Raw genomic sequence first — 22,255 nt, forward strand, 5'->3', positions numbered from 1 at the left:
CATCTGAAAAAAATCTCACTTTACGCATGAAATAGAGTAGAAATCCATACAAAAAGGTTTGTTAAAGGACAAGTCCACCCCAACAAAAACTTGATTTGAATAAAAAGAGAAAAATTCAACAAGCATAACACTGGAAATTTCATCAAAAATCGGATGTAAGATAAGAAAGCTATGATATTTTAAAGTTTCGCTTCATTTCACAAAACAGTTATATGTACATCTCGGTCGGTATGCAAATGAGGGAACATATGACATCACTCACTCACTATTTCTTTTGTATTTTATCATATGAAATATTTTGATTTTCTCATCATTGTCATGTGAAATGAAGTTTCATTCCTACCTGAACACATGGAATTCCATTATTTTAACATTTTTGGCTTCAGGCAAGGAAGTGCTAATCATCAAATTCGTAAAAATTGAAATATTGTATAATTCAAACAATAAAAAACAAAAGAAAGTGACATCATCGACTCTCTCATTTTGATGTAACTGTCTCGTTCATATAACTATTTTGTTAAAAAATAAGCGAAACTTTAAAATGTCATAACTTTCTTGCTTTACATTCGATTTTGATGAAATTTTCAGCATTGATTGTGCTTGTCTGATTTTTCTCTATTGATTCAAATCATCATTTTTCTGAGGTGGACTTGACCGTTAAGTATGAAAAGTAAGGAGCAGCGATCCTGCCGGGTGCACAGTGCCCCCACTTTTTGAAGCACTGATAAGGTGCCCTTTTTACGCCCCTCACGAACATGTACTGTGCCCCATTTTACCTGAGGAGGACCTGGTTTAGGTGTTACCAAGTGCCATTTCTCGTATCAGTGCCAATTTTTACCAAAAATGCCCCCCTTCCGAACGTGTTCTGTGCCCCTTTCATCTGAGAAGGACCTGTTTTAAGTGTGAGCAAGTGCCCATTGCCTTCTTGACTCGGTGCCCCTTTTTACCAAGAAAAGTGCCCCTCACGATCGTGTTCTGTGCCCTTTCATACCTGCAGAAAGAAACCGTTTTATGTGTTAATGAGCACCCCTTTTTATGGGTTACAACTTATGAAGGAAAAAAACTTGTAAGGATAGGCCTACGTGCCTTAAGTTTCATGAGTCATGTGAGTGGAGTAGATAAGCAGTGGCAAGTGAACACACAATGTGGTATTACCAGGGATCATTTGTACAAGTGTAAACATAATTGATGCAGAAATAAAGAAATGAGAGCAAGTTTAACCCCCCCCCCAAAAAAAAAATATATATATATATATATTTATAAATATATTTGTAACAGGAAAAGTGATCGCTAGGTTAATGCCGAACTTCGTTTGGGCAAGACAAAAAAGGAAGTACTTCATATTAGGAGTGAAATTATACTAATGATTACAGATTTTTTTTTTTTTATATATATAAATCCGAGGTTTCCGTGCTTCACTTGAGAATTAAGGAAAAATCCATCTCCTTGCATCACCCCTTTCCCATTTTTTGTCAATTTCCTTCGTAATGAAGTTTCATAATCTTAGAACAAGTGAATTGAAGCGCCTCTATCAGTCTCACCTGCGTTACGCGATTCAATATAGCAGCAAAACTACTATAAATAATTTATTCACAAAAACACCATTCAAATAATGATACAATACTACCTTCATTGACCCTAAATGACATTTTACCTTGATCATGTGATCTAAGACTTGTCACTGATACTTGATTACCCCTATGTCCACAATTCATTAACTTTGAAAGTTATGACAGCAATTTAATAATTACCTCCAACATGGCCAAAGTTCATTGACCTTAATGACCTTGGTCATGTGACCTGAAACTCGCACAGGATGTTCAGTGATACTGATTACTCCTATGTTAAAGTTTTATCAACTAGAAAAATACACTTTCAGAGTTATGATGGTAATTCAACAAATACCCCTCAAAATTGCCGAAGTTAATTGACCTTGAATGACCTTTGAACTTGGTCATGTGACCTGAAACTCGCAAAGGATGTTCAGTGATATTTCAATGTTATCATGGTAATTCAACAAATACCCCCAACTTGACCAAAGTTCATTGACCTTAAATTACCTTTGACCTTGGTCATGTGACCTAAAACTCGCACAGGATGTTCAGTGATACTTGATTACTATTATGTCAGTTTTATGAATCAGATCCATACACTTTCAGTTATCATGGTAATTCAACAAATACCCCCAACTTGGCCAAAATTTATTGACCCTAAATGACCTGTGACTTGAAACTAAGGCAGGATGTTCAGTAATATTTGATTACTCAAAGTTGTGGCCAAGTTTAATTCCTCAATATTATCCCTCTTTTGCGCGTTCATGATTTTTTTCCATAACAAGTTTCTTCTAGCTATATTAATCACAGTAAGTCAATTTAATTCAAGCTGATAGATGATACTAGACTAGAGGTACATTAGAGACGTCTTATTTTTAATTGAATTTGATGAGACATCAAACATTTCATGCTTTGCGCGAGATGGGGATTAATTCGAGGATAACTTCAGAGCAGTGGAGACTGTTTAGTAGACAATATTAGGAGCTATAATCATATTCTTCTTGTGTGTTTGAATTAGACGTGATTATAAGGTCTTAAATAAAATTTTTATTTTCAATTTACTCCAAAGGGGATTCCTGAGTTTAGTGTATTCGTGTATTTTTATTTATTTATTTATTTTGTTAAAGGGGAATCCAACCTAGGACATAAAATTTTGTGTGTGGAAAGCAAGGAAACAAATGAAATAGTGATGGAAGTTTGAAAGAAGTCGGACAAGCGATAAGAAAGTTATGACTTTTTGAAAATCGAGACCCCTTAGGCTCTGTAGATTTCAAATTGGCAACTTATGACAAGGGGCAAGGGCAACTAACCCATTATCAGGGATTTGTGGTTTTCTCATTAGTACCCATTTCCCTGGGGTAGTAGTCTAAAGATAACCCAGGTAGAATATTACTTTATGTCCTCGTGAACGAAAAATATCATTTGAAGTAAAACTATTGGAAAAGGGGGACATTTTAGCCATTTTTGCTTTGGAGTTCACGGAAGAGTAGTCCTTGCCTTACATGACCATTCTGATATTACATGTGCGGCCAATGTGAAGTCTCCAAGAACAACATTCGTCCTCGGCCGAAATGGGCTGCACGCGACTGAGAGTCGGTCCTTGATGTTGCATAACACAAGGGCAGACTCTGTTTACGAGCGAGCGAGACCCTGGACTTATGCAAAACAGAACTGTCCTCGGCGTGAGGTCAGGCGAGGTCGCACGCGACAGAGATCTTTGGAGGGGGCGGTAAGTACACGCGAAACGTGCCAACACCAAAGGCCAACACTTACAAAGCGTGCGAAGCGCTCTCAGGGGGGGGGGGGGGTGCAAGGAAGGGAAGTTTCCCCCTCCCGTGCGGAGCTTGAAGTTTTTGATATCTCATCCAATTTAAATCAAAAGAAGACGTCTCTGATACCCTTATCAACTCGAATTCAATTGACTTGCTGTGATTAAAAACAAAATCTGTTTTCAAAAGAAAAGATGAGCGCCCACAAAATGGGAAAGATTAAGGAATTCAAATTAATTCCTCATACCGCGCGAAAGCTATGACGTTTTATGAAAACAATTGAGAACAGAAGTGGCATAAAATGTATACCTTAGTCACAACAGATTTGATTGTAAAAACTTTAGCCACATTGATTTTTTAACTTGACAAAACAGAGTAGAAAGCAAGTATATGCACGGAGGAGATATTTCTTCCTGCAAATGGCGTTGAAGCTCTGCATGACTTTAAGAAATTTCTCTGGAACTTATCCTGCTATGATTCTTAGATAATATGAAGAAAAATATAGCTAAAAACGTGAAAGGGATGATGCAAGCTAGAATTAATGGACTTTACTTTCCCCATGCACACGAAGCACGGAATCTTCTGTGATTTATTATTTTGGACTAAAAAAAAATGGGTACGTTTGCTCATATATAGTATTAAGTGCTTCCTTTTGTATGATTAAAAAACTTCAGTGATATTCAAAATTTCAAATAAATGTCGCAAAACAGGACAGCAGGTGGATGTGCAGCGATATAGAATAAAGTTTCATCGTACATGTACCTACTTTTGCATATAGCACGGCACAACCAAGACAAAAAGCTTCGGTCTCTGTTATATTGGTTGTTACGCTGAACTCCGTTGGCTCCACTCACCATTACAGAGGAGAAATTTTAAAAAAATGTTTAAAAACTCCTCGAAACAGACGGCTACCAGCTGTCTAGGCACGACTTCCCCATTTGAGCTGATACTTTACCAAAAAAATTGCGTGCTAAAAAGCGGAAGAGATAGCATTTGGGGACTCGGGGAGTAAACAGAAGAGCCGAAATTTGTGTCAGCGCAATTTAAAAAAAAACTTTTCATACTCTTTTACAAGAACTGTATAATTTCTGGCAAAAATGCGATTCCCATGGCCGGGAAGGGGAAAAACGGAGTAGAAAAAAAGTGTGGGAAACAAAGGGGAAAGGCAATTTCTATATTTTTCCCGCGAGGAATGCAGAAACAAAAATTTGTATTAAGAGAAGAACATCTCGTTTAGGTTTTTATTATTTTGACAAAAAGAAAGAAAAAATTACAGGTATACCCTTCTTCCCTTTCTCCCTTCGCTTTCTCCTTTTCCTCTTTTTTCTTTTCTTTTTGGGGGATGATTGCCCCCTCGCTACGCCCGTTAATAGAGGACAGTGTACAATGTATAAAATATACTGAACACAAACATAACTAAATTAATTTGTATTTAGTGATGTTATTCTTTCAACTTATATTCTACTTCCTGGGATGATCTGAAAGGTGACTAGATGCTTTCACCATTGCCAGATCTGAAATAAATTGCAAAATTCAACTTAAAAAATTGTCACTTACATACATCCATGAGCCAAGTTTGAATTTGACCCTTCAAACAGTTCTTCAGTTATTATGAAAACAAAATAAAATGTCTCCAGATCCAGGATTTTCCAAAGGGGGGGGGGCACATTTTTCTGAGGAAATATTTGACAAGCAAAACAAAAATTAAGGATATTTCACCCCCCCCCAAAAAAAAAGGTCTTCATTTTTAAAGGGGGAGGGGGTACACTTCTGTTTTAATTGCATTTTTACATTACAAATTCTAATTTTGCTCCTCAAAGGGGGTAGGGGCACAGGCTGGCTATGTCCCCTTCCTGGATCCGCCAGTAATCTCCGCAACCACCTATGGTTGTTGGAGACAAGAAAATTAAAATTCAATATCATTACTCTTACTAGAGAATAATTTCTATCACTGTGTGTTAAAAATAAGATTCTCAAATAGTTTTATTATAAAATATTGTAGTAATTATTGCTTTAAAGTCATTTGATAAAATGTTTTTGCCTTCACTCTGCTATGCACTAATTGGTAAAATAGATTTAGAATCCAAATTCAGTGTACCTATCACTCTACAAAGTAGTGACGGGCAAGATAGATTTTTCCCTTTTAGACAAGATAGATTTTTTCCCTTTTAGACAATGCACTAAACAATGTAAAAAAAAATTAATGTGAAATTAATGTTCAGAGAGTACAGAGCAGCAACTTAGTTTCCTTATTCAAAGAGCTAAAACACCTCCTTCAATTCGGTGGATTCATAATACGGTGCACCATCTATCGGTTGCAGCAGACAGGCCAATATTCAATGGAAAAATTTGGCATCTGCTGCACGCACTAGTGCCCGGGACTAGTGCATGCATGCGTGAGATTATTCAGCATTGGCCGACACGGCTAAAAGGGATATGCTGTGTACTAGGGTCCAGAAAGTGGGAGAGAAATTTGCCTGCATATTTTTTTGTGTAATTTTTTATGATTTTTTTAAGCAGTCACTAGTCGCATTACAGTACACTAGCACTGTGTGCATGCGCTGCAAGCGGGCAGTATCAACCACTGATCAGTGGTGTCAACCCTGAAGTTAGAAATTTGGCCTGTTCGCTGAAACCGATACATGGCACACCTCATTGTGAACCCACCGTATTCTGAGTATTCTTGCAGTTAAGGAAGATTGGGGACTGGTAGATCATGCGATATACCGGGTGATCACTCAACTCCATTACATATGGTGTATAGGTGTTAACATGCATACTTTTACATGTAGATGGTGTCTCTCCTACACATTGGGCCAACACTGGCATACCTTCTGATAAATTGAGTGTTTCCAAATAACATGAACACCTGCACTGAATGAAGTGATAAGGCATACTTACGAACAATTCAAGCATCAGGTTGTTTTGTTTGTTTTTATTAAAGACATCTTTCGTGTAAGGGACTTGATCCCAAGTAGGTTGAGATTCTACAATATGATCTGAAAAAGGTGTTTTTACTAAAAAAGAGCTATTCCAGTGGAAGTGCATTTAAATGATATCTCACAATTATATGTTGCTAATAACAATTCCAATACCCTTTTTGCAAGTGCTCATAACCGAAGAAGGGGTTCAATGAGTTCAAAATAATTCAAACAAGATGAAAATCATTAAAAAAAAAATCTTATCTACTCGAAATTATTATTACACCAAAAACAAAGAAAACAAGAAGCGTAATTTCATTTGCAATGTCACAATCAGCTTGCATTTATATTCATGTAAAAGAACATTCATCTGTGGATTGGATTTCATGAAAGTTTGACAATGATGCACTTCATGGGAACTTTTAGTTTACAAGAGATGACGATTTCTGGTGAATAAATCTGAAAATTCTAATTACACTACACGGTCTGATACTGTCTTTTTTCTTGTATATTAATGACTGTTGAATTTTCGAGTAGCAGATACTGTATAAACATATTTTACACTTTTTCTTCAATACATGACAGTTTTTTTTATTCCAAGAATGTATTGCCCTATCATTCACTTTGTACTTGCATAGCGGGAATATATAGCTCTGCAGCTGCTATGTAGCTAAATAATAAAAAGGAAAATGTTCAGCATAGCATCATACTTTCCATTGATTATCATCAATTGACACATAATTTTGAAAAATTCTGGAAGAAACACAATAAACATAATATTTCAGTTCTGTGTTGGTAATAATTCATACAAAGGTAAACGGAAATCTAAGTGAAATAAAATCTGAACAGTGTGTTGGAAGATATATATCAAACTTGGTCTGACAGCTCTCTATCAAGTGTTCTTTTGGTGTGGTCTGATAACATATTTATTTCCATGTGATCTTAGTTACCATATAGCCTACCATTTGGTTCAAATCAAGGGGAATCCAACCAAAATAAAAAGTTGTTTTTAGAGGAAAATGAAAAAAAATAGACAAATTGATGGGTGAAAATTTGAACATTATCAGACAAACAAAAGTTTGTCCGATAAAGTTGTAAAAATTGGTATTCACTATACCAATGAAGACTTCAAATTGGACACTTTTGTGATGCCATAGTGATGTAAGGCAAGCACCACACTTCCATGTACTTCAATACAAATAATGGCTAAAATTTCATTTTTTTTTCAAAAATTTTACTTCAATTATATTTTTCTTTCATGAGGACATAAAACAATATGCTACCTAGGTTATATTTAGACTGCTGCCCTAGGGGCATAGGTACATGTGAAGAAACAACAAATCCCTGATAATGAAATACATAGCCTATGGGGAAAGTTGTCCTTGTTCCTTGTCATAATTTACTTACCTAAATGCCAATATGAATTTTGTATAGTCTTAGGGATCTCGATTCTAAAGCAGTCAAAACTTTGTTATTGCTTGTCCGATTTATTTCAAACTTTCACAATTCTATTTTATTAATTTCTCTCTTTCCTTTCTAACACAACATTTTATGATCAAGGTTGGATTCCCCTTGAACAGTGAGGCTATTTAATTTTCATCTAATTCTACCTTGTCTTAAGTGACCAATGTCTACCAGTTTACAAACTGGTAATGTACCGACTGGTCTGTTGACAAAACACAATGAAGACTATAAGCCCAAGGTGTGGTTGGAATAATGTTTAGTCCACAATTGGTAAATAGACCCAAATTTTGGGCTTGATTTCGGCATCGAAAAAAAAATTGTTGTGTTGGTAGACTATTTTGGAATTGGACCAAGTGGTATTTCACAAAATGGCTAAAAAGCTATTGCAGATTTGTAAGTGAGAAAAAAGAGATTAATAATAGTCATTGCTGATTTTAAAAAGAAATAACTCCTCTTCCAAGCATTACATTATCCCAACTAATGACACTAAGTACAAATGGAGCAGTTGCAACGACATTTCAGAAACTTATAAATGCTTTCACACAATCAAAGCAAACTGCATTTCAAGAGTTCTAGTAATGAATATTACTTATAAACAATAAAGACTTTGGTAAATCCAAACATTCCAGTCCATAAACATGTACACATGTATGATAACATGAAAATAACTTCAGTATCCTGAGTATAATAATTCCAAATCCTGTGAAATTATAACATTTCATCTGAATTCAATGACAGAAATAGATTTATGAGTAAAATAAAGAGAGAGATTTATGTTAACTATGGAAGCTCAAATATAATGGCAATCATTCTAGCTCCAGATCCTTGGCAACAGTTTTTGCAGTAATCGGATGCATGTTATGTCTTTCTGCCAGGAATGTATCTATTGCCTTTTGACGTGCAGATGGGAATGCATACAAGTCCCTATGAATGAAACCATACACATAGAAAACATCAAATTAAAACTATTGAAATATGAATAATCAAGCAATTTACTACTATTTTATTTCTTATAAACAAAATTGAATGTATCATAACAATATTATATTTGAAACAAGACTAATGTAACCAACTATAAACACAACTATATGTAATATTTTACTACCATATACATATATGCAAATGTCTCAACCCCATCCCCCTCAAAAAAAAGGGGGAGGTGGGGGGAGGGAGGGAAGGATGGAGTATACATAGCCTACACATTAATACATATTAATCTTCAAACATCTGGATATTTAAATCACGTATTGTCAGTCTAAGTCAAAATTATAAAAGCCAAAGTAATGCATAGAAAGGAAAATTAGATGAATACAAATGAAATAAGATGAAATAAATAACATTTACAGATATATATACACATTTTATGTCACCTTTTTTCGTCCTCCTCTCTTCACTTTTTTGTGTTTGTTGTTGTTTTTTAATCGTTTTATAGCTTCTTCTAGACGGGATTTGTGCAAGGGATGAGTTTCAATGAAATGTGGACAAGCCCAAAATATGAAAGGGGGTTTGAAACCCTGAACCACCACCCCATCCCTGCATATGCTCCTGACTTCTTGTTTCTTTGATAATATCTTGTGTCTCGTCGCTTTATTGGAAACACCTTTTCGTCCAAAGCTCCCCTTCCCCAGTTTGACGAAAGGGTGCTGTTGTTGTTTTTTAACATTATAATCAACTGCAATTAATTATAGTCAATTCGTCTCGTAGCCATATAAAGCCTTTTAGTCTTTATACCAATTTAGTTTAACATAATTTGGTATATCAATCATCAAACTGTCTAAAATAAAATCAAATTGGCATAAATTTGTACATTGTCCAGTTGGTTGGGGCCAGAAGGGCAAAAGTGAGAAAGAGAAAAAAAAAAGATTGAAAGAAAGAAACAAACATTTAATACCTCAAAATTATTTTTTTTTTCTTGTTATAATTAAGGCCCAAATACACAAAAGATACTGAGAAATTTGTGGCTTGAAAGCCCCTTCTAATTTATTTCAGTGCACTAAAATGAGCATACAATGCCCATGTGGGCACCTAAAGTAATATGTAATTGGATCACTTAATAAAATCATTTATATAGGTATTCAAACATATAGGGGGTTTAAACCTCTTCTGTGATTTGGGCCAAAATATTTTTCTCTTCTATTTGTACTTCTATGATTTTCATCCCAGCTTGATGAGCAATAAGATGAGAATTGGTGGAATGATATTTCAAGCAGCTGGTGCAGCTTTGTAGTTTTAATTAAAAGCTCAAACGATAACTTACCAGTTTGAAGTTTGAGCAGAATTTTATGAGGGAGTTGAGTGAGGAGATTAATTGAGATCCCGCCTCGCACATGCGCACTCATTCTTCGGAGCATCAAAATGTGATCGCTGTTTAAAATATCAGCTACCTAATGCAGCTGATACGAACGAACATTAGCTTTAAGTCACCACAGACTATTAAAATTAATTTCTCTCAAGAGGGAGGGAGAGGAGGGCAATTAATCTCCTCACTCAACTCCCTCATAAAATTCTGCTCAAACTTCAAACTGGTAAGTTATCGTTTGAGCTTTCAATTTTATTTCGTTCGTCTCGAGAGGAGACTAATTGAGATTTTGTAGCTCAGCGAACACATTTTGAGTTGCACTGTCTGCAAAAGACATGTTTGTGCAGATACAAAGGATATACAGTATGGAACATGTACAAAGCAAATTTGTATATACCTTATTTCAACTTTACTACTGTTGTAGAATTGCTTGCGAAAATTCAGTTTCTTCACTATCAGCAAGAGGTTTATTGTAATATTGCTGGAAGGTTTTTTCTCTTGACCATCCAGCTTGATTCATGATGCTAGAAATAGGCACACTTGCTCTGATTGCTGCTGATGTTGCAGCCGATCTTGTAGAATGTGATTTATACACTGAAGTATCAATCCCGGCGCCTGCTAATGTCACTTTGATCCATCTTGATATGGTCTGTGATGAAACTTTGCCATATGGCTTGGTATAGCTAATGAACAAGCGTCGCTCTAGTCCTCTGATAGACTTAGTCCTTTTCATATACGCTCGTAAATATTTAACAATACACAACCTCCTGTCTGATGGATATGCCTTCAACTTCATAGTGAAACCATGGTGACCTGGTCTGCTGTGCTTGAGCAGTTCATCAACATGAAAACTCACTGAACTTTGTTTCAGTTCCATCTTATCTAAGTTTGACAAATGTAACGTCTGCACCCTTTGTGCAGAGACTAAGGCTAACAATAAGCAAAGTTTATGTGTAAGCTGCGCCACTATATGTTATGTGTAAGTCGTATGGCGTTCCATACTTCATGGCCGACTCGGTCATGGCAATAAACTGCCTTCACCCCTACCTGAGGTCGTCCGGGAGTTTCTTCTTTTGTGTAATGGCGTGGTGGCACCATCGGGATCTGAACTTTGACCATTCGACTCAGTGTTATTCCAAGCACAGAGGGAACTTTATCCAATCCGTGGGACCAGGCGCTCGAATGTAACTTTTTCGTGATAACGTCAGGTTAGCTCTTTTTCTTAGGTGAATCGTAGTCCCACATACTTCTGAAGATGTATGGATTTGCATCAACGCAGCGATGCGCCATTGCCATGACCGGGCCCATTCTTGGTGATGCGTCGAAGAGGCGGCGCGCTCCAGCCCCCCATTTTCCTGCTGTCGTGCAGGGGCAGCAGGAGAGTGATTGCTTCGTACAAGTAGAGGTACGAAGTGGTTATACCATTAATGTGGTGAGCAAATCAGTTGTTGACCATTGTGGTATTATTATTGAATTTGATGTTGACTATGACAGTTTTGATTTTTCTGAGTCTGATGCTGATGAAAACATTCCTTCGGTTAGGGGATTCCCCATACCCAGGTCTAGTGTGATTGGCAGTAGTTCTTTTGTGCTATCTTACGAAGATTATAATCTATGGTTTGATGGTTTAGTGATTGCAGATGATGCATTTGTAGGTCTTGGTCTCCGAGGTGACATCCTCGTCGGTGCACCGTTTATGGAGCACAACGATGTGATTGTTTGGCCTTCCAAATGTTTAATAACATTTGGTGACTTGGGACTTGAGTTCATTTACCACGATTCAAATGAACACCAGCCTACAGATCTCACACAACCACAACATACAAATGGTAGCTTAGACGTACAACACAAACATGAGAGAAAGCCGGATAGTCCAACAGTTTGCCTTGATGACAAGACTGAGAACAAGATTGAATGTGCAATTGTTGATACATGTACATCCAATGCATGCCTGGTGAGCGAAGCGTTCTCCCATTGTGACATGACTGTGAGTGAACATGAGTGTGGTGCACCCCTCAGTATCAGTAACCATGGTTACCATGAGTCTGGATATGAGAGTGAAGGAAACACCTGTCATGAGTGTGAAGGTGACATGATGATTGGTGATAACATCCTACATGAGAATGATGGTGACATGATAAGTGATACTGATAACTATTTACATGAGTCTGAAGGTGACATGGTGAGTGATATCTTACACGAGAATGAAAGCGACACGAGTGATGATAAATCTTACATGAGAGTGAAGGTGTCACAGTGATTGATGACAATATCTTACATGAGAATGAAGATAACACGATGATTGGTGATAACATCTTACATGAGAATGAAGGTAACATGGTGAGTGATGATAACATCTTACATGAGAATGAAGATAACACGATGATTGGTGATAACATCTTACATGAGAATGAAGGTGACATGGTGAGTGATGATAACATCTTACATGAGAATGAAGATAAGACGATTGGTGATAACATCTTACATGAGAATGAAGATGACATGAGTGATGATCACATCTTACATGAGAGTGAAGGTGACAAGAGTGAAAGTGACATGATATGTCATAACATCTTACTTGAGAGTGCTGGTGAAATGATAAGTGACAACATCTCTCATGAAACCATGAATGTAGATGAAAGTGAGGTTGATTCATCAGTTGATCTCAATAACATGTCTATACATGCCTACAACAATGTCAAAATCTTACAAGGTATAACCATAAATGACATACCTACATGTAACACTGAACACGATCTCTCAGACACGTATCATGAGGTCTACTGCAAACCAAATTGTGTTGCAAGTACACCCCATGCCTATGAACTACCCGATACAGTTATAGATGTTTACAACAATCCTGTTGCGTTTGGTTTCTTGGCTGTGTATTGTCGGTTTGCTTGCAGGTCCCAAGAGGAACATGTAAATGTTCCAGGTCCTCCAGTCTTTATTACTGAGCATAGCTCTGGGCCTGTTAGTTCGTCATATGACGATGGTGTTGCGCACTCTGATGTTCTGTCTTTCCCTGACGGTGACTCACAAGTGAATCGTAGAACAGATCGTTGCACGCCTAAGCGTTCAGATACTACATACAATATCGATTGGACCATAGCTGATTCGAATCGCGATAGTCGTACCAAACACGCTCCGGGTTCCGATTCGTCTCGCAGTGCCACATATCGCAGCTACTATGCTCTTCGCAAACGAGCATTCGAGTCGTACTGTCGTAACCATGTTGTTGATCGTACACGAACAACAGGTCTCTTCGCAGTCAACAAACCGGTCGTTGAATCGTATCATGGCAGCTCGAGCAGATGTAAACTCTCTCACAACTCTGTAGCCGCTTTGAATACTTACAAAGAGTACTACAGCATTGACTGTTCGTACGGGACATCTCCAGAGATGCGTAGCCGACATGCCTCCGTCACTACTAGGTCCGTGTCAATGTTCATAGATCGCAACTCGCACGCCTCTCGTGTCGTTGAGCCCGTGTGCTCAGTTCCCGACATTCGTTACCATGACAACTACGCCACGTTTAAGCCTACATATCCTCCTGATGCCAATGTTCCTGCTTCAACTACAGACATCATGCATGGTCACTATCGTGATCCATTTGGCCCACGTCTGGACGATGCGGATCTTCACCTTACTGGCTGGCCTTCAGTTGGAGACAATGGCAGGTCCGACCCTGTGACAGGCGCTTCTTCGTTGGTTTCTCCAGTGACTAGCCACATGGTCACTCTTGATGACAGATCCTATGATTGTCATCGACAGGCCTCTTTCACTGGTCATTCTGTGCTGGACCCTAGCCCGTCTTCCTCTCCTGGTCCTACCTGCTGTGACGCCTACCTTACCTGGAGTCTTACCCCTTGGAACCGTGGTCCTCGACCGCCCTCACTGGAAGACGGATTGGATCCTTTGTCCGAGGAAACTCTGGCTGCCTGTCCCAAGGTCGAGAACGTCTTGTACCCGGTAGACAGTCAGGAATATTCCATGATTATCGTTGGCCTCACCTCGTTGAAGAGCCCCTCCCACACATTCTACTGGACTTTGGTACCAGACTTTGACCCCACTTGATTGATGCCTATCCAGGTCAGCCTAAAGGGCTGATACTTTTTTCATCTGGACTTTGATGATTTGAACCTTGTTTTCCACAAGTTTTAACCTTGAACTTTTGTTTCCCGGCTATTTTGCTTTTACAGTTTATTATACAATGTCTCGCTAGATATTTTTTTTATTTTCAGATTTTTGGTTTATATCTGATTGTTAACCATTTATTATTCGTGACCTTTGATGATGGTTGTTTGTTACATTTTGTGTTGATTCATGTGGATTTGCATTACCTTGGTTGCGAGGTTGTTGCGTTTGTTTATAATTGGTAGGAATGAACGATTGTGTAGACGTTCTGATGTCTTGCTTAATGGATGTACTTGTCTGTTGATTTTTTATTGCTTGTCCTTATGATAACTGTGATAACATTGTCTTTTTTTGTCATGTTTTTTTTAACTGAAAATATTGATATGGTTGCTACCTAATTTTTATTTGCCTTTATGTCACTGCCTATGTGACGCCCTTGCATTTATGACATGACTTTTGTGATGTTATGTTGTTGGTGTTGACGGTACCTGTTATTTCCATTTTGTTCTTTTCAGATACAGTCTTTTACATGTTTTATAGCGTGGTGCCCTCTGTGCAGGCTGTAGTGATTAATTTGTTTAAGCACATTTAGGATCGTAATAGTGATTTCTTTCTTCGGTAATTCAATGCAATTAAGCTTAGTTATTTTCATTTTGGGTAATTATGTGATTATGTTTATTTCCTATTTTACTTTGTGTCCCCTTTTTGACATGCTTATGTTTGTTTCAGATTTTTTTCTTTTTATTGTTTTAAGTAAATAGATATTGGATTATATGGAACTTGATTATCATATGTGTGTAGGTCTTGCTGCGGGCTTTTTCTTTTAGTTGTGAATGTATTACATACTTGTATAGAGTGTACGGATTTCTTCTTTTGAGGAAGACGGAGAGAAAGGTGGCTTGTGTATTTTGATTGTTTAGTAGCTTATACATGTACATTTATTTATCTTTTGTTTGACGTCAAGGCCTGTATGCATTTTGTTTAACTAATAATATGCCTTTTGATATTGTTTTTGTACCATTTTGGGGCATTAATAATTGACTTTGATTTTATACCAACTTGGCGGATTGGTTTATGTAATAGGTTCGGCATAGTTTAGCCGTGAACTATAAAGTTTAAGCCAGATATAGAGTTTAGTTGTGTTACCAAATATTGCCTATCTATGTGCATCTTGGGTTGTTATTTGAAAGACATATATTTATGTCAAGAAGCTATTTAATTACCAGTTGTCTTAGTTTACTTTTTAAAGATGGTAGTCTGTACAGTTAGTAATTGCAGAAGGTAAAGAAAGATTGAAATGGTTGATCAGTTTGTTTCAGTTAAGGAGTAAATGTATATAGTGTAATTCATGTGTAGAGTTGTATTAAGTTTTAAGTTTTGGCTGTCAATTCTTGGGTTGTATAAATTTCTGGATTTGCTTATATAAAACATGTCCTCTCAAATAATCACGGGAATGAGAAAAAGTGGTCACGCCACTATATGTTATGTGTAAGTCGTATGGCGTTCCATACTTCATGGCCGACTCGGTCATGGCAATAAACTGCCTTCACCCCTACCTGAGGTCGTCCGGGAGTTTCTTCTTTTGTGTAATGGCGCTGCTTTAAACTTAAAGTCTTAGCTGGCGAAAGCCTACGTAGAAATTTCAATGCTACGCTGACATCCCAAGTGTCTTGATAACGTGCTTGTGGAGGTCTGAGGTTAAAGGTCCCTTTAAGAAACCTACAGATAAGAGGTTGTGTCCCCACAGAATGAACACTATTCTCCAGCGTTACATACAAGGATAATGCACTTCTTGCTGCATTCATTGTACTATAACTAGCCTTCTCTCTATGAAACAGTTCTGCTAAAAATTATAACACAAAGTTAACTGAAGAACGAAGAGGACTTTTCTTCCTGCTTTCACAAAATTTTGTCCATTTTGTCCAATATACTCGGTACTGACGTTGAGTAGACTTCCTCAATGATGCTGTCAACACGTCGGTGATCCCTTCATCTAAGCCTATATTCTCGAAGGGTCCCCTGTTACCCTGCAACACAAAAGATCAAGGCGATCATAAAGTGGTTGAGGTAAGTTTGTTACAGGTTTCTAAGGAGGTTAATGTCTCTCCTAAGGAGCAACAGTTCCTCCACAAGGATGCTATTAAGGCATGGGAACCATGATTGTGTTGGCCAGTTTGGAACGACCAAAATGCCCGATGCCCTATCAGACTTGATCTTTTGAATGCATTTAGCCAATAAGCAGAAGGGAGGGAATGCATAAAAATCTAGCTTTCCCCAGTCTAGTGTGAATGCATCAACTGATTCTGCATTTGGATCTGGTAACCATGAAACATATCTTTGTGTTTGTGCATTCAACCTGGAGGCAAAAATATCAATTTTGGGCTGCCAAATCTTTGGATGACTTTTCTGTATGCTCTTTTGCTGAGCATCCATTCAGTTCTATCATTGAAATTGCGTGATTCATAATCTGCTTCAATATTCTGGCTGCCTGGAAGGTGTGCAGCACTAAGCCAGATATTTCGTTCCATGCACCATTTCCAAATTTTTATGGAAAGCTTGTTACAACTTGGGGATTTAATGCCTCCCATGTTATTTACATAGCACACTGCTGTTGTGTTATCAGATCTAATTAAGATATGAGCATTGGATGTACTACCATGAAAGGATCTCAGCCCTAGATCGATGGCCAAGATTTCTAGATAATTAATTTCATTATTTTGTGCCTTTTCATTTTCAGACTGATTCCACCTTCCCCCTGTATGAACTTGCATATTTGTGGCACCCCATCCATAGCCACTAGCATCCGTGCGGATTTCAAATTTAGGGTTTTCCCTTTTGATAGGAGCAAATGTACTATCTGCATGACTTATCCACCATTCTAGTTCCTGCTTCGACTCACATGATAGCTCCATAATTCTGTCATAATGCCCTTTATTCTTTTTCAAGGCTTCTATTTTTTCTTTCTCCATATTCCTATAAAACAATGGTCCATGCTGGACAGCAGGGAAGGTGGAGATTATCTTTCCGATAACATGTGCGACATGTCGAATTGTGGGTTTTGGTTGCAGGAGTAACTTTTCACATTCTTCCCTGACATTCTGAGCTCTCTCTACTGGGAGTTTAATGGTCATGTCTACTGTATTGAGGGTAAAGCCCAAGAACTGGAGCTCCTGTACTGGTTTTAGTACTGATTTTTCTGGGTGAACTTTAAACCCTAATTCTGAAAATGCCTGCAAAGTGGCATTAATTGCAGACTCAACTTTTTCTTTTGTGTCCCCAATAAGAATTGTATCATCAAGATAACCAAGTACAATATGACCCTTTTCACGTAGTGAAGAGAATACTGGTTTCAACATCTTAGTGAATAACCTGGGTGCAGAGGTTAACCCATTTGGCAGTGCCTTGTATTGCCACTGTTGTCCTTGCCAATTAAATTGCAAGTATTTCCGGAATTCAGAATGAATCGGAATAGAGTAGTATGCATCTTGGAGGTCTACTGAAGCCATGTAAAAAATTTCTGCCAAGAGGCAAATCACAGAATGGATATTATCCATCTTAAAGTGTTGTTTAACCACAAATTCATTTAGGTCTGATAGATCCAAGATCAATCTTAGACTGCCATTTTTCTTTGGCCTTGTAAATATGTTGGAAAAATAACCACCCTTGATAAAGGGTGAACTTCTTTCTATTACATTCTTTCCTTCAAGATTTCTCAGTTCAGCTGAGATCTTATCTGTTTCAGATCTGTTACGTTTAAATTGATGACATATCAACCTTTCTGGATGTGGTAAACTTGTATCAAATTCTATCTTAAAACCCCTGACAGCTTCCAGTATTGTATGATCGGATGTGATTTTCTTCCAATTATTATAATATTGTTTCAGTCGACCTCCAACAGGGGATGCTTGGTCAGAATTATTTGTGCATGCAATTTCATGATCGTTTGTATAAAACAAAGAATTATTGCTACCTTCCTCTTGAGGTATACTGGTAGCTACTTCCGCTGGGGATTCTCTCGGTATCTGCCCTGAGATGCTGGTAGTTTTTTCACCATGGGGGCTTGTGGCTATCTGCGGCCCCTGATAGGGGCCTTTCTGTCCAAAAAAGGCCTGTAAGGAGCACCTGATTGTGGTCGATGGTTAGGAGTAGACCAACCTGCAGCTCTGTAACCTTGGCGGGAGTAATCTCCAGCTCTGTAAGGGTGGTAATTGGCGTGAGCTCGATAACGGCCACGGCCTGGCTCTGAAGTTTTTACAACTCGTCCAGTAGCTTTCTGCTCTTCGGTCATGTCCTTAACTCGCTTTCCCAAATCGTCCCCAAAAAGGAACTTTGTGACCGGAATAGTTGGTTTGCACAGGTGGCTGTATGCAGCATTCATGTCAGGCTTTATTTGTTTCTTGCGTAGAGCATTCATTTCATAATTTGCATTAGACAGCAAGGCCAATGCATCTTGTTGAGATGGAGAAAGGTTGCCTGACGAGATTGAGCGAGTGAAGGCAGTCAAGCCCCTAGTGAGGGACTTCTGTACCCTAGCTAGCTTGAGGTCTCTGCTTCTTGTTGAAGGAGACAGATTCTCCCAAATAACAGGGTTCACTTTAGGTACATCCAAGTAGGGGCAGTTGCTTGGTGGCAAATATTTTATTCCAGTCTCTTCGAGGACTTTCTCCTCCAATTTATTGTTCATCATGAACATTGTTGAGCTAGCTATTTCTTCTTCAAGAGGAGGCCCCTCATCAGATTGGGCAGCAAACTTAGCTGCGAATGTGGGAATCATTTTTGGCAATGTGGATTCCTCTTGGGAAGTACATGTGATGTCATCGTAATCAACATCAACTGGTTGCGTGTACAGCCTTTGGCATGATTGGTACGGATTGATGTCATCATGATCATCAGCTGAGTCCTCATTATGAGCATGTTCAGCGTAATGTTGGTCATAATCTTCCTCCGGCAATGGGAGAGCACCAATGACACGGTTAAGCATGGATTCCAGTTTTGTTAAACGACTTTCAACATCAGCCAAGTTTTTATTTTCATCCCGTGAGTGGGACGACTGCTCCTTTTTTGAAGATGAAACTGAAGCTGGGGGTCCGCTATTGCCGTCTTTAACATTGCTTTGCTTCTTATCTTTCTCTGGTTTCTTAACATATCGTTTATCGATCTTCTTCCCACTCACGGAGCTCTTGGGCTCATGACTTGTGGGGCTTTTGGAGGTGGATGTGCTCGCGGGGTGCTTAGACCCATGGTGGAGCATCGCCGCCTGAGTTTCGGGGGCCGAGGAGGCTCTCGGTCCGGTCGGAGACGGACTCAAATCCGCCGAGTCCTGATCGCGAGCGTTGCTCGAACTCATGATAGAAAACGTAAAAATATGATTCTGAAGTGCAAGAAATTATCACCTTGCCTTGAATAACTTCTGAAAATAGATATGAATAGTCTTTTGAGTAAAAATGCGTCGTATTTCCGAAGAAAAATCTTTTTTTCTGTAAGAGTGCGGCAGGTGTTTGAACCTGCTATTTTGCGATGAAGCGATAATGAGTGCGCATGTGCGAGGCGGGATCTCAATTAGTCTCCTCTCGAGACGAACGAAATAAAATTGTAGATTTTTCTGTAAAAGAAAGCTGCTGAGAGCTTACCTGAACAGGACACGGGTGAACTTCATGCGACCAGCCTCTGTTGCCATCTTAAGAGCACTATCAATAGCAGACTCATCACCAGCCTTTATTCTCAATCTCAACCACCTCAATATTAAAATGAAATATGACCCAAAATACATTACCTGAAATTTACAAAGTAACAAATATGAGTGACACTTTAAGATAGCCATATCCACTCCTATCAGTATAATGCATGATTGAAAATATGCCTCCTGAGTTTTAATGTTTCATAGCAGTTGTACAGGACACAAAGAACACCAAATTTAAGAGTTAGACATAGTTGTTTGCCATGGATTGGAATCCATTTAGGGGGCCTTCAAACTTGATATTTCAATTCTCCCACATACACATCAGTGACAGAAAAGTAGACGATATCTTTCACGTTAATATGACAATGGCTGAAACAAAACTTTTCATAAGATAAAAACATACCTGAAACGAATTTCAGCATTGGTGTACTTGTCCATGTCATAAATTCCTTGCATTTCTTGGATAAGATTGCAGTTTAATGGCTTCTATAAAAATAGAAAAGGAAACAAACAGTATATTAGTGAATTTATGTATGCTGTAAAAATTGGGGAGTTCTTTTCTTTAAAGATGCTATAAAAATGAAAATAGAGCTTTACCTCGGTGGTAACAGAATTAATTTCAAACACAATATACTGCAGTAAAATAAAGAAATTAAAAACCTCAATTTTTTTCAAATTCAGTTGGCTTGTAAAATATTTGATGTGTCCCTCACATTGTCAGGTTGAAATAATGGATGAATGGATGGATGGATAGATACATGTAACTGTCACTGTGACCAAAAATGGGATGTGATCATGCAACTTTTAAAAGGATCTTACCTTCAGCAACAACTGTGCCAGAAACTCTATTTTCTGAGATGGAGACATTGACTCAAGGTCACCAGACGACTTCTCAAAGTTACTTTCACCAACCTGTCAGCAAACAATAAAAAAAAATGATAAATATGATTTCAAATGGGACTGGGAACTCTTCTTCCAAATCAATTATATCATGTGATTTTTTTGTGTGAAAAAAAAAACTGCAATTGGTCCTAACAAAGAAGCTTCTTGGCTATGCAGAATATCCCTTACAGATGTGAGATAAAACACATATTTAGTTTGAATTATCAGGATTTCTGATTTGTAAAAATAGTTATCACACTAAATATTTTTCACTGTAATGCAAAGATCTAACGAGACCACTTTTCCCCCATTTGCAAACATGAACCAAGTTGCAGTTTTATCATCAAACACTTTTTTAAAGTCATTGTTTTAAAGTCACCACAAAAAAGATCCATTTCTATGGATATAATCTCCTGTGGAAGTTGACCCCATAACCATAAATCTCATTAGATTGTAAGCCCAACATCATAACTTATTACCATGTTTAAATTCAACCCATTATTTTCTTGCAAGATGTATTTGAAATATATTCCCACATAGTTGCATCAACGTATGATCTATGACCTTGACCTCACGACCCCTTTGTCTATCTAGCTTGTGGATACCCATGTTGGGCCTAGCACGGAGGTCAATGAAATCTATTAATCTATTCAGCTATCTTGCTCATAAGCCTATACTTACAGAGGAAAACTCCCGAAGAAATCCACCCATCATCCTTGATAGGAAAAGGTATCTAAAAAGTTCACAATTAACTGCTACCTGTTTATAGAAATTGACTTACCTGACTCCATTTTTCACACAGCTCTGTACAATGATCCACCAGACAAGTATCATATCTGTATAAAAGTTATTTATGAAGGGGTGATGAATCACCATAAAATAACAGTAGTAAGTTTCCTTACATCATATCTACAAAATGGGCAACTGAAATCATAAAATCAAATTGTCAATCAATTTATGTGGTGTTTGGCTAACTTTTGATTCAAGTGAATTGAAGTGTTTACTGAAATAACAATTAGGGGAAGAAAGAACTTTGATTTTCTTCTTTGATCATGAATTTTATGTCAGTAATTTCAAAATTACCATCCCGAGTTTGACTAATCTCGATATTTTAGCCCAATTGGCCCTCTTCACGATTAATCTCGGGGTTCCAGAAACCGTCTCCACCATCGCAAGAGCACAACTCCTGCTCGAGCGAGGCATTGATGCAATATGGTCTGACGCCGTAAATAAATAACCCCGAGTGCATCTGCACCTACAAATTAGCGCGATAATTCGTGAAATAGTGCGCTGTTTTCCAAATAATCCTAAGTTGACTTGGGATTGCAATCACGAGATAAATCCTACGAAATAGTGCGATAATTGCATCTCCATTGCAAATAATCTCGAGATTGTTCAGATCGGGATAATTTGCCGGATCAGAAATAGCCCGCTAATTTGAAAACTCGGGATGGTGCAGACGGCCCTAGTGTACTGATGAAATTCTAGCAAGTCTACATGAAGGAAAGTGTTTGACTTCAGATATATTTTAAAAAATTCAAATATAATAA

At 38.0% G+C, this 22,255-nt stretch overlaps 1 protein-coding gene across 2 annotated transcripts in view; it reads right to left on the reverse strand.

Moving 5' to 3' along the window:
* Nucleotides 1-8,023: 8,023 nt before the first annotated feature.
* The window catches only part of LOC121410402 (leukotriene A-4 hydrolase-like), a 29,102-nt gene continuing 14,870 nt past the window's right edge, over nt 8,024-22,255 (reverse strand). For both annotated transcript variants that reach the window (XM_041602463.1, XM_041602464.1), the window contains exons 13-17: nt 21,487-21,541; nt 20,643-20,735; nt 20,227-20,309; nt 19,774-19,878; nt 8,024-8,631 (exon numbers count right to left, since the gene is read on the reverse strand). In XM_041602463.1, the coding sequence (XP_041458397.1) occupies nt 8,514-8,631; nt 19,774-19,878; nt 20,227-20,309; nt 20,643-20,735; nt 21,487-21,541 (454 nt within the window). In that variant the 3' untranslated portion in view covers nt 8,024-8,513. The remainder of the gene's footprint in view (nt 8,632-19,773; nt 19,879-20,226; nt 20,310-20,642; nt 20,736-21,486; nt 21,542-22,255) is intronic.

Source organism: Lytechinus variegatus, chromosome 3 (assembly GCF_018143015.1).
Source record: "Lytechinus variegatus isolate NC3 chromosome 3, Lvar_3.0, whole genome shotgun sequence".
Lineage (NCBI taxonomy): Eukaryota > Metazoa > Echinodermata > Echinoidea > Temnopleuroida > Toxopneustidae > Lytechinus > Lytechinus variegatus.